This window comes from Cydia strobilella, chromosome 17, assembly GCF_947568885.1.
Source record: "Cydia strobilella chromosome 17, ilCydStro3.1, whole genome shotgun sequence".
NCBI lineage: Eukaryota > Metazoa > Arthropoda > Insecta > Lepidoptera > Tortricidae > Cydia > Cydia strobilella.
In genome coordinates this window covers 12,700,652-12,716,282 of record NC_086057.1, presented here as the reverse complement: position 1 = coordinate 12,716,282, position 15,631 = coordinate 12,700,652, and the positions used below count along the sequence as shown (strand labels likewise).

General features: G+C 37.0%; 2 protein-coding genes across 3 annotated transcripts; one reads left to right on the top strand and one right to left on the bottom strand.

Moving 5' to 3' along the window:
- Window positions 1-274: 274 nt before the first annotated feature.
- On the bottom strand, window positions 275-1,505 carry LOC134749039 (B-cell receptor-associated protein 31-like). Its single transcript, XM_063683931.1, has one exon. The coding sequence runs from the start codon at window positions 1,315-1,317 to the stop codon at window positions 673-675; it is 645 nt and encodes a 214-aa protein (XP_063540001.1). The 5' UTR covers window positions 1,318-1,505; the 3' UTR covers window positions 275-672.
- Window positions 1,506-5,523: 4,018 nt separating this feature from the next.
- LOC134748759 (metaxin-1) lies at window positions 5,524-12,978 on the top strand. Of its 2 annotated transcripts, none has more exons than XM_063683535.1 (6): window positions 5,524-5,706; window positions 5,795-5,941; window positions 6,049-6,318; window positions 6,609-6,843; window positions 7,953-8,107; window positions 12,844-12,978. In XM_063683535.1, exons 1-6 carry the CDS (start codon window positions 5,629-5,631, stop codon window positions 12,961-12,963), a joined length of 1,005 nt encoding a protein of 334 aa, XP_063539605.1. In that variant the 5' UTR covers window positions 5,524-5,628; the 3' UTR covers window positions 12,964-12,978. The 2 variants fall into 2 exon arrangements, with proteins under 2 accessions (XP_063539605.1, XP_063539606.1); XM_063683536.1 differs by lacking the exon at window positions 12,844-12,978 and adding an exon at window positions 9,677-11,765 and having other exon boundaries at window positions 5,525-5,706.
- Window positions 12,979-15,631: the final 2,653 nt, after the last annotated feature.

The window sequence follows — 15,631 nt, the reverse complement described above, 5'->3', positions numbered from 1 at the left end:
TCCGGCATAGGGGGAAAAAATCTGTTGCCAGAGGGGCTACCGCTAAAACTGAAATTAGCAAATTGTGGGGATCTTTCTCTTTTACTCCAATGAAGGCGTAATTAGAGTGACAGAGAAAAATGCCCACAATTTGCATACTTCGATTTTCGCGGTTATAACCCAGATTGCAAAGCGCCTACTGTAAATATTTCAAAAACATACATTTTTTCGTTTCAGTTTCAGTGATTAATATTTTTCAGAATTGGAATAAAACAACAGTGTTATTAAAAAGATTTTTTATTGAAAACAGTTTTAAGAAATAAGCCAAGAGAGCAGAACACTAAGGCCTGCAACAATTTTGCCGGGGCCTTAGTTAATTATGATCTATTAATAATGTGAATATCGTTCGGTATTTACAGTTTTAAAATAAACATCCCAATGTTCATAGAATAGAATTTGATAGTATATTATTTGCGGAGCGGGTGATAAAATGTTATTTATAATTTATGTCACTGTCTGCAACTATGTTCAATTATTATTTCTTAAAATCTTTTTGTTCTTTGCAAATGTAACATTCTCAGATAGTTTGACTAGGTTTTTAATCAAATAAAATAATTTCCTAACAAACCACTAGTCAAATACTAAAATTAGGCTTTAAAAGTTAACATTAATCTCCAAGTTCTTTAATCACACTTATTCAGACTTCCTTTCAGCCAATTTACATTTTACTTCATTCAGCTGCTCCTTCAAAAATTTACATTTAGCTTCATTCAGCTGCTCTTTCAAAGATGTTACTTCCTCCTCCAACTCTTTGATTCTGGTTTGTTCATCCAGCAACAGCCTTTCCAAATTTTCAACATTGTTAGAATCCCCAGCGGACTGCAGAGCTTGTGTCAATACAGTAGTCTTGGCGAGGTCCTTAGCAGTTTCAGCTTCTCTAATGATCCTTTCCGACTTCTCCAACAGCTCAGCTTGTATCAAAATCATAGTAACAAGGCGCCTTATGACAAATGCCAAGAAAATGGCAAAACCGGTGATGTAAAAGTTCCGTTGAGCTCGGAAAAGTTTTACATTGCCTTTCATTTCGGTCGAGAAATGGAAGTGGTTATCAGTATGTGAGTATTTCCTCATCTCCCGGATCGCATCCATGAGGAACAAGCTCAGTACGCCGAGTAGAATGTAGAAGTAATATGCCGCATGCTCGCGGAACATGGCGAACAGCCGCGATCTGAAGAATTGCTGCCATCGTCGCGGACTGGCGATGGGAAGCATCATTATAGCCACTATTGCAATTTCGAAATACAGGTAGCCGGCGATAAATGTCCACTGAATAGACATGTTTCAAGTATTAGTAATTTCGTTTTCAAATAAACAGACACGATATTGAAATTAGGACACTTTAACAAATGAGTCAAACTGCTCTATAAATTTAAATATCTCACAATATCGACTGAAAATAGAAAAATAACTCAAACACAAGAATAGCACGTAATCATTTCAATTTCAATAACAACCATAGACAACATTTTATTGACATTGACAGCTGATTCGTTCGTTTTTCATTCGCTCTCTGACGTAGTATCTCTTATTAGTCTGTGGCTCTCTGATTAAGTAACCTATACACCATCGGATTAAGTTGTGGATTTGGTGAGCTTATTACACTCCAAAGAATATAATACTCACTCACAGAGAGAATCATACTATCTTTGTCTTACACAAGTACTAGCGCCCTAAAGAAAGGGATGAGTATAATTTTACTGGTTGTTACTTACTGACAAATTGGTTTGACCAACTATACTTACTTTACTCTTTGGTCCCATATTTCCATGTTTGTCTATGAAAGACATGGAAATATGGGACACTTGGCAACACTGACGAACGTGTGCGGCAGTCTGTAAGGGACTCAGAATAATGACTAAAGCATAGAAGTAAGGCAAAAATGCTTCGCAAATATGTATACCCGTACTTTACTTCCTTACGAATTAGATAATGTGCCGAAAAGAGATGCATATATGCTTGTTATTTCTCATTTACGTACGGTGTCATAAGTTTGATAATTTGCTAGGGATGTAACTGTGTCGACTTTTTATATCGATAAATTATGCATAAGTTTATGTGCCGTGTAAAAGAATAATCACGAAATTGGCAAATTGATAGTCTGGCTAATGAAAGTTGAACCTGAAAAAACGCGGCAATTTCAAGAAATCTGTAGCAGGCGGCTCGTTGAAATGAAATGCGTGGAATACAAGGATTGCATAACTTTTATACTTTTTATAATTTTCATATTCTAAAAATCATTAAAAAGTATAAAAATTATGCAATCCCTGGAATCAAAGAGCCGCCTGATATGAAGATTAATGCATGTACCTAATATAGCTTTTATCTCATTTGCAGTCTACCACTCAGAACCGTCTAACTATACCTCTCGTTTTTTTATCATTAGAAAGAAGCGAGCGATCTTAACGTGTCGTTTTATCGAAAAACACTTTGAAAATAAGTCACAACAAATATAATATACGATAATTTACATACTTTTGCTTTCATAAGTAAAATATTGCTATATTTATAAAAAAACTTGTCAATAAAAAGACACGTGGAAATGGTTTACCGTTTTTTCTAATGCTAAAAGACTAAGTATAGTTTCTAGTCATGTACAGTCAGCTGCAGAGAAAAGGCACCCCCCCTGCATACAAAGTTCTGTAAATTAGTATGGACGTGGGGTACCTTTTCTCTGCAGCTGACTGTACCAAATAGGAAATGAAAAAGAAAAAGCGTTCGTGTAATATATTTTTTTTATTTAATAATAGGGAATATTACGCGAAACTCGGCGTAGGTGGCGCCACTATCACAATCTGAGGGTCTATCGCGAAACAAGAAAATCGAACTTTCGTTATCTAACATCTCTGTCACTCTTGCGTATCCGAGCGATAAAGAGGCAGCTAGATAACGAAATTTCGGATTCGAGTTTTCCGGTAGGTCCCCTGAAAACTTGTCAAAAACCTGTTAAAGGTACAGTATAAATAAGTTACTCTACGGTGCACTAAAAAAGCTAGTGCTGCACTCTGGTGGCAGAACATTGCAGTAATATCCCCTATTCCTCGTCCTTTGGAAATCTGAAATAAAAAGTTGAGTTTTGTGACCAACAATATTAATAAAAGGAACATTCATCAATGATCATTAATGTCTTTTTTGTTAGGGTTCCATACCCAAAGGGTAAAAACGGGACCCTATTACTAATACTTCGCTGTCCGTCTGTCTGTCACCAGGCTGTATTTCATGAACCGTGACAGATGATGTATTTCTGTTGCCGCTATAACAACAAATACTAAAAAGTACGGTCCCCTTGGTGCGCGCGTCCGACCCGCACTTGACCGGTTTTTAGTATTAAACTATAGTCTGGCAAACACAATCTGTCAGTAAGTAAGAACAAAGAAAACTATAGGTACAGTCGAAGGCAAAAATATCGATCCAGACAAATGGCTTAAAAATATGTGAACACGATTTTATTGTCTGAGCGTACACATATTTTTGAGACTGGGAATGTATATATATTTATGCCCTTGACTGTACTCATCAATTAAAATGAGACAGTCCTGGGCCAAACTATAAGAAAGCTGTAAATGTCGATAGGTTATTGATCTGAGGTCGATACATCACTATGCCAAAAATATAACCTTTCATACTTAGCAGAAAAGTTCGAAAATATATGCAAAAATCTATATAGACTTGAATGCAAGTAATAATTACATAAACAACATATCGATTTCTATGTTTAGGGTCAGGTCCTATAAATTAATTTCTTCAAAATTGAACAAAACTCACCGATTAAAGGTTATCGGTTCATGCGTATTTTCTTTTCTTCCTGTATGCGATTTACAGCCCTCGATCACACAAGACATTATCACAAAGGGAACTTCAAACCATTACAAATAAAAACTCAGCACGTTTTCCAACAATCTTTCAGGAATAGCAACAAAATAATTAAAATAAACCAAGATGACCGCTGAAACATCCCGAAATATTTCAACTAAAATAATACGACTATGTCAAGTTGTTACAGTTGACACCTACCTGTGAAATAACGAACATATATTTTATTTGGCTGGATTATATTATAGAACCACATAGGACCATTTGACATTTCCCTCAGTTCATCTTATGACAATACTGAAAAAAACGAAAGAACTTGCGGATTGTTGTCTCACTCACTCATAGACAAAAAGTAATAACGTGTTGTGAATACGATATCTTTTACCAAGCTTTTATTTTTGCCCGGCTTCTTTGCTTTAGTCATTATTCTGAGGTAAGGGATCGCACTGTTTTGACGGTTCGGTGCGATAGTGTGGAAGCCCCCGCCAGCTACCTATTCCTACAACTGCTCCAAGGTCGCGGTGCGGTGCGATGGTGTGTTAAGCCTTAAGAATAAATTATATTGTCTATGACAAACTATGACATATCAAATATATCCATGAATCTAGTATAACTGGATCGGTCATGAGGAGTGGGGGAAAATGACCGAACGGGATAGTCTTATGTATCTTTCAGTAGGAGTAGCAGAGAAAGCGCTGTTATTGTTTGTCCTTGTCATAGTTTCACTTTTCCACCGCTGCCACAACCGAGGTTGTGGCAAACAAATAAGTACGTGACATGTCATGTTTGTTCGTTGCTTGTTTAATTATCGTTGTTTTGTATGAAATTGTGCTTTCTCTTATGAAATATAGTGATGGTTAGCGTTTTGAATGCTTGAACTTTGATAAAATACTGGTGAATTGTTCTGTAATCGGCTGTAATAACCGCTCTGAGCAAAAATATGAGAACATAACCTTTCACACGTAAGTACGGTATTTTACACCTTCCTCTTAACGCAATATGTGAGAATAACATCGTAAAATTACGTTACACTCAAAGCAATGTGGAATCAAACGATTTCAATAAAAATATCACAATTATTTACGCAAATTAACAAAACATTATTTGTAAAATTATCCGCCCAAATTACGTAGGTAGGTAGGAGTCTGAGGTCAGCCATTTTTAAACTTCTTCTTAATTTAGCTGCATAACAATCATGTTAGGGATACCAGATGAAAATATCATAATTTTATGGGTAATTTTGACCTCGAAGTTTTTTCGTACTTCTAATTCCAAAAAATAAATAAACAAATGTTGTGAAGATTAAATGTGGTGTACATTAATTGGTGTGATTGCGATTTGTGATTTCTTTAAATTAAAACCCATAATACATTTTAGTTTACGTTTTATTTACTAAACATGTTTAGTTTTGTACCACCTGCGCGCATTATAGGAGGTATTTCATTCTTTATACGCCTAAAAAGAACGGCCCATTGACATTTTATTTAACAATTTTTTAATACCGTCAAACAAGCTAACTTTGCCTCCAGGGTAATCGCCCCAACGTGATATCAAATATTGGGGTAATTTTTACCAACATGGTATCCCCACGTTTATGACGTCATCTATGTCTATCCCTTACGGGCGCACGCGTATAGCTGGTCTATGTAATGCTAGGTCTATGAATATATCAATAGTCTATATGTAATCGCAAACTCTATGGCAGTACAAAAAAAAGTTTATTGAATGTTAGCAAAATTTCCAAAAAATAGTTTTTGAATAGATTATTTACAAAAAATAATGGCAAGTATAGAATTGGATATATGGAGAGGAGAATGGGGTCTGGCTTCGATTGATTCAGAATGTCTTAAAGTTTTAGTAAGTGTTCTTCACAAATATTATAATATAACCTCCGTCTCGCAAAGGCCGGTGTATGGGTAATAATTTTATTTTTCTTCATCCACAGACCTATATGAAATTTATCGGAGTGCCAGTAAAAGTGCGGGAATCAAACAATCCATTTTTCACACCCAAAGGCAGGCTACCAGTCATGCGCGATGGACGCACCGTCCTTACTAATTTTGAAGAAGTTGTTGATCATTTAAAAACCTTGGTAAGTGAAGTTGTTATTTTAATAAAGAGATATTAATAACCATAGTTTTTGAACTGAACTTAAAATAGTTGATAAGTAGTCATTTTTATTGATCAATATTTTATCAGCATTACAGCACAGATGTCCACTTAAACACGAAGCAGGCAGCCGAAGCCAGTGCCTTTACCCAGTACCTGACCGAGAAACTTTATCCTGCATACCAGTTTGCGTGGTGGGTGGATGAGAAGAACTATGCAGATTTGACTCGGCCCACATATGCTAAGGCTTTGAGAATTCCCTTCAACTTCTACTATCCCTCCAGATACCAAACAGCAGCTAAAGAGATGGTTGATGCACTATATGGAGAGCACACAGACCTTAGAGAAATAGAAAAAACAGTAAGTTTGTTTATAAAATCTACATTTGACCTTTTAAATGTTGTAACAGAAAATCTGGTAAAAATGGACCTTACAACAAGGTTCTGCCATTAGAAAAAAAATGTTAGAAATGTATTACATTTAACTAGAAAATAAGATAATTTATATTATTATATTATATTATATTATATTATATATGAATGCACAGGCAGCTTAAAATAGCTGATATTTGCCTAAGATGTTATTAAAAAACAGCTATTACCATTATCTACAGGCAATGGTCACTTTTAAATTTCACTTAAAATTTTTAGATATATGGTGAAGCAGAAAAGTGCCTTAAAACCCTGTCAGACAGGCTCGGAGAGAGTGAATACTTCTTTGGTAACCGGCCATCCTCATTTGATGCCACTGTGTTTGCATACCTGGCTCCTCTAGTCAAGGCTCCCTTCCCAAATGCAACGCTGGCTAACCATGTTAAAGGCATTGCGAACCTCACTAGGTTTGTTGCGAGGATTAATCAGAAGAACTTCAGACAGGTTACTGATGGTAAGTGTTTTAAAAGTAGGATATAAAAGAAATTGGATAGGCTAGACTCGTCTAGAGAAAAGTCGCCACTGTTGCATAGTTTGCTTATATCAGTGATGCTCTATCCAAGTTCCGTCCTCTAGCAACCCAGGGGCCTATAAAAAGGTCTTTCATTCCATTGTATTTTGAATTTCATTTGTCTTGGCAAGGTTTAATTTGAGGTTATAAGCCAATGGGTAAATTTATCACATGCAATTTAAATGGTTTTTATTAATTTGATTGATTTATTTATTTATTTTTCGGAGAACCAACAGCTATCAATTATACAATAGTTATATAAGTAAATAACAAAAAGCCAATTATAGGTTCAAACAAAGGTTGAAACAAAGGACAAGGAAATACTGTCTAAAAGTCTTTTACAGTACATATGGTGCTACTTTCTCGCACTAGTGCGTAAAGAGCACTTTTTGTGCATATGTCGAAAGTTTAAAGGGCCATATGTACTGTAAAACGTTGTACGATACACGTGCGAAAAGGTAATTCGCAACTCGTGTCGATTTAAAACACTCCCTGCGGTCGTGTTTTAATTTATCGCCACTCGTTTCGAATTTCCTCTTTTCCGCATTTGTATCGTAATAGTTATTTACGATACAAGTGCGGAACAAATTAAACTTATTTGCCATGATATGTTTTTTTATTTACTCGCACAATGCATAGTAAAACATTGTATGATACACGTGCGTAAAGATGATTTCCGCACTTGTTGCATAAATAGCTATCTCTTTAGCATATGATTCCGCTTTAGCCAGCATTGCTTTATTTTTCCTGCTGCATAGAAGTTAATTATAAAAACAAATTTGTTCAAAATTTTAGTCAAGTCATACATACTTGTACTTTCTGACATAGCCATAGGTTTTGTCATTAAAAATGACAATAGACATCAGACATATAGAGAGTAAGGTTGCCAAAGCTCAACGAGGGAGAGGAGTGTTAGGGTCGGCAACGCGCGTGTAATATCTCCGGTGTTGCAAGCGTCCATAGGCTACGGTAACTGCTTACCATCAGGCGGGCCGTATGCTTGATTGCCACCGACGTGGTATAAAAAAAAAAACATTCAATATAATTTTCAGAATACCACAAACAGAACGCAAAGCAGCAGTCAACGGGCACGCAGTCCGACCGCGAGGCGGCCAACTTCCCGCATCAGACGCGGAACAAGCTGCTCGCGGCGCTGTTCGCCGCCATCGCCATGACGGGCTACGCCGTGGCCAATGGCATGTTCCAGGTTGGTCATTTATACAAGCTATTTGCTTACCGATACCAGAGAGATGTACGAGGGTGGATCAAATAGTACCCGTTTGATGACAGATGGCTTTACTTAGGAAAGTTGACATTACTGTCGTGTAGTATTGCCTATGGAGGTCTTTCGCCATCTATGACCAATGAGATATTTCATATTGGTATAATTAATTTAAACGAGCTTGTACATCTTTTTTTGATGAGGACTGCCCAGGACGCCCGGCAGACGTGATTACCAAAGAAGTCGTAGAAAAGCCCAAAAACATGATGCTCATCGATCGACGTAACAAAGTGCGCGAATTAGCAGAGGCTGTAGGGATGTCGTACGGAATAACAATTAATATAATACACGACAAATTATATATAAAAATAGTGTCGAACTGATGGCTGCCGCAATTGCTCACGGAAGAAAATAAGCAGTTACGCTGTCAATGTCGAAGGAGTGTTTAGCCTTGTTTGAGCGAAATTTTCCAGTTTTTGCGTCGTATCGTTACCGTTGATGAAACCTGGATCTATTATTATACACCTAAGATGAAACGGCAGTCCAAACAATGGATGTTTTCTGACAAATCTGCCCTGAAGAAGGCAGAAACAGTCCTATCAGCCGGAAAAGCTATGGCCACGATTTTTTAGGATTCCAAGATAACAATCCTAATGAACTTTTTACAAAAAGGAAAAACTATCATTGGCCAGTACTACAGTGAATTATGGACCGTTTCGATAAAAAAAAAGGAGACGCGGCCCTATTTGGCAAAGAAGAAAATGTTGTTTCGCCAGCACAACTACGCATCACCACATTCTTCCGGAATTGTCTCTGCCAAATTAAACCAGCTATGATACGAATTGCTGCCACACCTACCTTACTCACTGAATCTGGCTCCCTATGACTGTTTTCTGTTCCCCACTATAAAATAATGGGTTGGGGAAAGAAATTCAGGTCAAACGAGAAGCATATTTTGGAGTTTGACAAAGTTTTTTTGCGGGGTTAAAAAAGTGGCCGAAACATTGGGAAAAGTATAAGAACCTAGAACAAGATAATATTAAAAAATTTAATAAAGAAGAAAAAAATTATGCGTCTGCATTTCTAACATGGGTACTTTTTGATCCAACCTCGTAAATTAGTAATACAACTTGGAGTCTAAAACATTTTAGACCACAGGAAGTGGGTTTTTCATTCGATCTAATCTTGATTTATTTCTAAGCCCTAAGCTAGTGCTTGATTTGCATATCGGGAGTGTGACAGTATGAATACTGTCATTGCGCGTATTGCGTGCTTGTTTCACTGCGTATAAAGGCAAAAAGCTAAAATTCAAACAAAATAGATAACAGGGGCTAATGCTCTTTATTAATTTACTTTTTATCCAATACTAACAAAATGTTTCGTAGTTGTTGTAAAGCTTTGCTAGAAATTATATTTTCTTTGCTTTTAATAGTGTGTTCGCATGAATATTACTCCTCACATTGGTCGCTTGCTTAAAAATGTACCCAACCGAGTTGTATTCTTATTCATTCTCACTTATCTAACACGAGGGCTATATCAGCTGTTTTTGTTCAGGATCTGAAAGATTTCGAACACTCCCAAGACTACAACGAGATGTTTGAGAATGACGAAGACGACAACTGACGCGCGTGGGAGCGCTAGCGGCGCCGGCGCAGCCCTAGCACCCGCTCTTGCCGCCTCCTGCTGCATTTACTCAACTAGTATATATGTATTAGTATAATGGCAACTCGACTTTATCAGTAAACAAAGGCGCGATTCTAAATTAGTATAAGTTATCAAATTTACCGCCTCTTTTTACAAGCTTTTATTCAGTTTCACCTGTCCCATTTTCTGTGTCGGTCTGTAATAAAATCTTGCAAGTTAAATTTGACCCACTTCCCGGTTTCCAATGAAGCCGAAAATTTGCATACATATGTAAGTCGGGTGACAATGCGATATTATGGTACCATCGAGCTAATCTGATGATGGAGACAGGAGGTCGCCATAGGAACTTTGTGATAAAACAACGCAATCTAATTGTCAGAGTATTATTTGCCTGTGGAATGAAAAGTCAGCGATAAAAGCTTGTTCCAAAAAATTTTTTTTTTGCCAAAAGCTTATTACTGATAAAGCTGGCTTGCCTAAGCATAAGTTGAAGACTTAACAAGTGCTTGAAGTGCTTTTCGTCTATGACAGTCTTGACATTAGATACGGGTCCGCAAGTAAATACATAGCAGTCTCGCTCACACATCGGAGGTAGTGATAACCGCGGATGTCAAAGTAATCGCTTAATCAGGGCGTGCGAGGTGGCTGTGTGGCAAAAAGGGGGTAAAATGCCTAACTGGTAAGAAAAGAGGCTGGCAACTCGAGGGCAAAGAAGACCTTTGTATGCTTTGTATTTACGAACTTTCTTATTATTTCTACATAGACCAAAGGCACACTTCTTAAGTTTTTGACTTTTTGAGCTATTAGAGCTTTCGTCAACGATTTTGCAAAGCAATAATTGAGATAAAGGGATATATGATGTGTGATGATTATTAAAATGGATATTTATGTTCAAGTCAAATGGGCAGGCAGCGGAAGTTAAGTCACTTTAGTTCCTATAATCATTTGTTTTATTCGAAATTATCGTGTATTCATTCAAAATTTAATATTGATAGACTGGTTTTAATGGAGATGACTTACTCATCTGTCATTACACTATATTTTAATTACTTTGTTTTGTTTAAAGCTGTGTCTTGCTTGGCTCAAAAATATTTTAATGGTGACATATCTAACAATGCATTTATAATAGTTATAGTGCTGTGTTATGGTACAGGCCTCAATTATTTAACTGACATTTTATTATACCGTTGACATTATGTTTCACGTTTAGTGTCTATATTTTTTAATATTTTTAAATGCATATTCTCATACTTCTTGTATCTTTAACGGAATAAATGAATACATCTAAAGTGAAATGAAAAATTGCGAAATTTCCATATGGAATCATTTCGGAAACTTCCATCTCCACCCCCACCAGAGGCAACGCGCATGTAACACCTCTGGAGTTGCAGGCTACAGAGACTGCTTACGATCAGGCGGGCCGTATGCTTGTTTGCCACTGACGTAGTATATAAAAAAAGTTCTTTTGATTCCTGTATTTTTTCCTGGTTTATTCCAACTGTTTGGAAACTTACGCAACTTGCAAATCTGTAGTGAGGTTAACGTGTCGTCATTGCTTTTACATTTGTATTATCATCACAATGTTGTAGTAATAAATTAACTAAATTGTTACGTATTTACGCGTATATATACGTCGTTTTCTTTAGTACAAGTAGAGGAGCAATCACTATTGTATTTTAACGAGTACATTTGATCACACAGTAAAATTAAATTAAATTAATCATACTTAATACACATTTACAAAATGGTGTTACAATTTTTCTTGTGTCTTTTGTTGGTTTGTAACATAACTTCAAGCAAATTAGCGTTTCCGCAATTTTTACTACAATTTTATTTAATTGACTTTTAGGATATTCATTCCCTGGTTTGAGGCATGTACTATGTATGACTTCAGTGCTTTGTGTAAGTAGATGTTAGAAAACGTTAGATATTTGAATGAGAAATATTGTTGGTTGTTAACTTATTCGATAACGCATGAATAAATACATGCACTGTTGAATTGTTGTTTGTATTTGCCCTTTAAACATCTGAAGAACAGAACACACGCGTAACGCGTAAACCATTGCTGCCTCATTTGAACCGACACTCCGTAAACTAAAGAAATATGTGCCATTTTCAACCAAAAGGGTAGGTATAAATTGTCGGTTGTCAATAAGGCGCTATTTCCATATAGCTTCAATTCGAAATCAACCTTATCGACAAGCGACAATGTGGTACCTTTTGGTTGGAAACGTCACATATAATGACTGCAATCTCAGTACATCTACACAATAAAATATAAAATCTATTTAGATTCAGAGAGGATCGCCTCTACGAGTATGTTCAATTAGGACTATTTGGTATCCTCTTAAGGGGGCCACTGACTATCAGTCCGCCGGACGATATCAGCCTGTCAGTTAGAACAAATATTTGACAGTTCCGAACAACTGACAGGCCGATATCGTCCGGCGAACTGATAGTCAGTGGGCCCCTTTAAGGCTGGCCATAAAACAAAATATCCAAAATTTCCTAGTGAAATTTTAACTATAAGTGTAAGAAACAGAGTTGATAATGCTTTGTTTCAAAATTATAATATGACGTGATTTTGAGAAACAACTTTGTTGGATAGATGTTCCCTTCGATGTACAGAATAAACCAACCTACTTGATTATACTCTGGGTAGGTACATATCGTCTAGCCATCCAGACATATACCTAAAAAGCTCTCCCGTTCCATTATAATTTGAATCTTTATTTTGACAAATCAAAATTGCATTTGTCCTGGCAAGTTTTGATGTCTGGGCTGCTACCTATAAAGCTACTAGCTACGTTAATTCTCAATTTGTTAGCTATGAATGCTATGATACTAGCCTTTCTCATACTACGTTTTTGTTTGGTGACCGTGACCCTTAAGACCCTTTCATGTTTTACTAGTGTAAAAGGCCAGAGCACACCGGTTGCGTGTGCGTAGACGCGTCACTTGCACGCACACGTCACGTAACCGTCGTGTACCGTCTCTGTATATTACAATTTACAACGCGCACGCGTGCACGCATCCGGTGTGCACAGGCCATAAGTGATTGATCTGTGTTGTGGCAGCGACTCGCGGGCTGGAGCTGGCGGCGCACGCGGCTACTACATCGCGTGCGTGTGCTCAAGAAGCGGCTCGAGAGAGCGCAACTCAAGCCCAGAGCCAACAACGATGTGAAGCCGCCGTAAATTGGACTAAGCGAGCTCTCCGTCCCCATAGATATAACAGTGCCAGTAACAATGTGTTGCACACTATCACACACTGAGTTAATTGTGTCAAGCTCTAACGTCTACTACGAATTGATAGTTCTAGTTATTGGGTATTGATGTGTAGCTAACGATAAGAGTTCAAGTAGGTACCACTCCGACAATAGGTTTTTCAATGTAACGCTTAATGATTACATACAAACACCTGTCTTTCTGTATGTGTTCGAAATACCCATGTTTCACTTTCATTAAAACTATTGTTTTGTAGTGTAGTAGACGCGTCTCCTTAAGCGAGGTTTAGACTAGCAAGAACTTGCATGCAATTCTCATTACATTGCGATATCTGATAAACATTTTGAATGCAGTTAACCTTAGTAGTCAGCAATGTAACGTAAATTGCATGCAAGTTCTTGCTAGTCTAAACCTCGCTTTAGCAACGAAGTTGAAACTCGTAGAAAACGACGATTAGTGTTTCTAGGTTTACGAATATATAGAATAGGCATAGATAACTATTACTTAACCTTTTGGACGCCAAGAGCCACTAAATAGGTCGTGTGCTGTCGTGCCTGCCACGCCAGCGACCACTAAAGTTTCCAACTAAAGTCATGGCGGACGCTGTCAAAGCAATTGTCCTGCTGACAGATAAGGTTTATATTCGTTATTTACTAGTCGAGATATTGGCGTGTAGGCCACGTCTTGACGCTTGAGGAAAAGCGTTCAAAAGGTTAAAATTATGTTTATTGTGAATTAATCCTAAATAGTTTTTGCAGAATATGCTGACATCGCTGATTTAGGAGCAGATCTGATCTGGATCTGTTTAGCAACATATTGAAAATGTTATAAAGCTAGAATTTAGCAATTTAAAATTTCTAGATAAGGTAACAGGCAAAGGAGAAGAAAACAAGGAAAATCGTACAATATCTTTTTATTTTCATTTATTTCCATTTCCATTCGCGTACGGTACCCTCGAACTCGGTACGCCTTACAATTTGCACTGGAGGAACTGTCGGCCGCGGCCGACCACGAAATGGCACCGTTTTACCATGGCGGGCATACTTGCGTACCGTGGGTACCTACACTACATCTCAACTTTTCCGTTTATGCCGACATTACAAAATGGTCCTTCCAAAAACTTATATACAGCATTGAATATCATCTAAAGCTCTTCACACATGCACCTTATTTAATTTTGTATCTGACGACAGGGACGCAGCAATACGTAGAGTAAGAAAGTGAGATGCAGGTCTACCGTGTCTAACGTATATCTGCGTCCTTGTCAGTTATTTGAATCAAGTAAGGTGTGCGAAAAATCAGTCGAATAATTCAAAGTTTGGGCTCTTTAGGTTCTATTTCAATGCCACGTAGATTCAAAATCATCTTTGCGGTTGACGACAATTTAGTTACTCTGTTGTTTATGGAGTAAGAGTTTGTTTACAAGTGCAATGAATATATTCGATACTGACTGCATAATAATCACATCTTTCGTAATATGTACAATAACTGCTGTTGAACACTGTTTCCAGTGATTATTGATATTGTTTTTATTAAATAACAGACGATAGAATTATTAATTACATCAATATTTTACGTACAACTTACTATGCTACAAAATATACAATTATACACTCAGATAACAAGTCAACAAGTTAATTTCTATGTTAATTATTTCTAACTTGGCGATTAGAAACCCGGGACCACAAAATGTACTTGTTTCGAGGTCCATAACTTAATTTGTACGTGTACATCAATGTTTTCAAACGTAAATCAATCTGAAATTAAATTTTATCTATCAAACTCAGGAAAAATATAAATCAAAGTGTAAGAAGGAAATTAAATGGAATTAAGTGAATTTCGGTACAAGTATAGCCAAGTTAGACTCGAGGCGCGATCGCATCAGTCCAAGAGCTGCCATTACTATAATAGTAAATTATATATTATATACTAAACAACTAAATTTATTAGCGAGATGCTAGACTACATAATATGGTTGTATTGGGGCCAAATTTGACTTGACAATGTAACCAATGACGTGCCTTCCATACTCCGTTGCCAAAACACGGCAGTGATATGGTAGCTACTAGCTACGTCACATCTATTTTTCGAGTCAAATGGGGCCCTTTGGAATCGTCAACCGACCATAATATAATATATTATGAATTTATGTTAGAACCGTTCTCCATCAAATAAAAGCGTTATGACGTTTTCAATTGTAAGTTTTCAAACCACTGTTACCGGAGATGCGGTAAGAACAAACCGAAAATCTGATTACTCAAGTAATTGATTACCGAGGAGGCGAGGAATCACGCTTACACTTGTAGTTAGATATATTCAATTCCAAAGGAATCGATTACGCGAGTAATCAGCGGGACTGATTACAGTAATTTAGATTACCAAAGGAATCGATTACGCCCAACTCTCGTTTTTGCGAATATTTGAAGTGATCTAGCGCCTTAAAAAACAAAAAAAAAGCAAAACAGTCCGACACAGATATTAATAATCTGTGTTGAAAAAACCTTGCTCTAGCTTCAAAAACCACGGAGGAAACAGTTGAGTACATTTGTATGGAGAAGTGACGAAGCCGGGGCAGGTCGTAATCTACTAAACCAGAACCACTTCGTAGTATAAACAGGGCAAAGTATATTATCTTTAT

Excerpts from the sequence above, each read along its gene's own strand:
- LOC134748759 (XM_063683535.1), top strand. The coding sequence starts at position 5,629 with ATGGCAAGTATAGAATTGGATATATGGAGAGGAGAATGGGGTCTGGCT. Across the intron at positions 6,319-6,608 it reads TTAGAGAAATAGAAAAAACA|ATATATGGTGAAGCAGAAAA; the intron begins GTAAGTTTGTTT and ends TAAAATTTTTAG. Across the intron at positions 6,844-7,952 it reads CTTCAGACAGGTTACTGATG|AATACCACAAACAGAACGCA; the intron begins GTAAGTGTTTTA and ends TATAATTTTCAG.
- LOC134749039 (XM_063683931.1), bottom strand. The coding sequence starts at position 1,317 with ATGTCTATTCAGTGGACATTTATCGCCGGCTACCTGTATTTCGAAATT.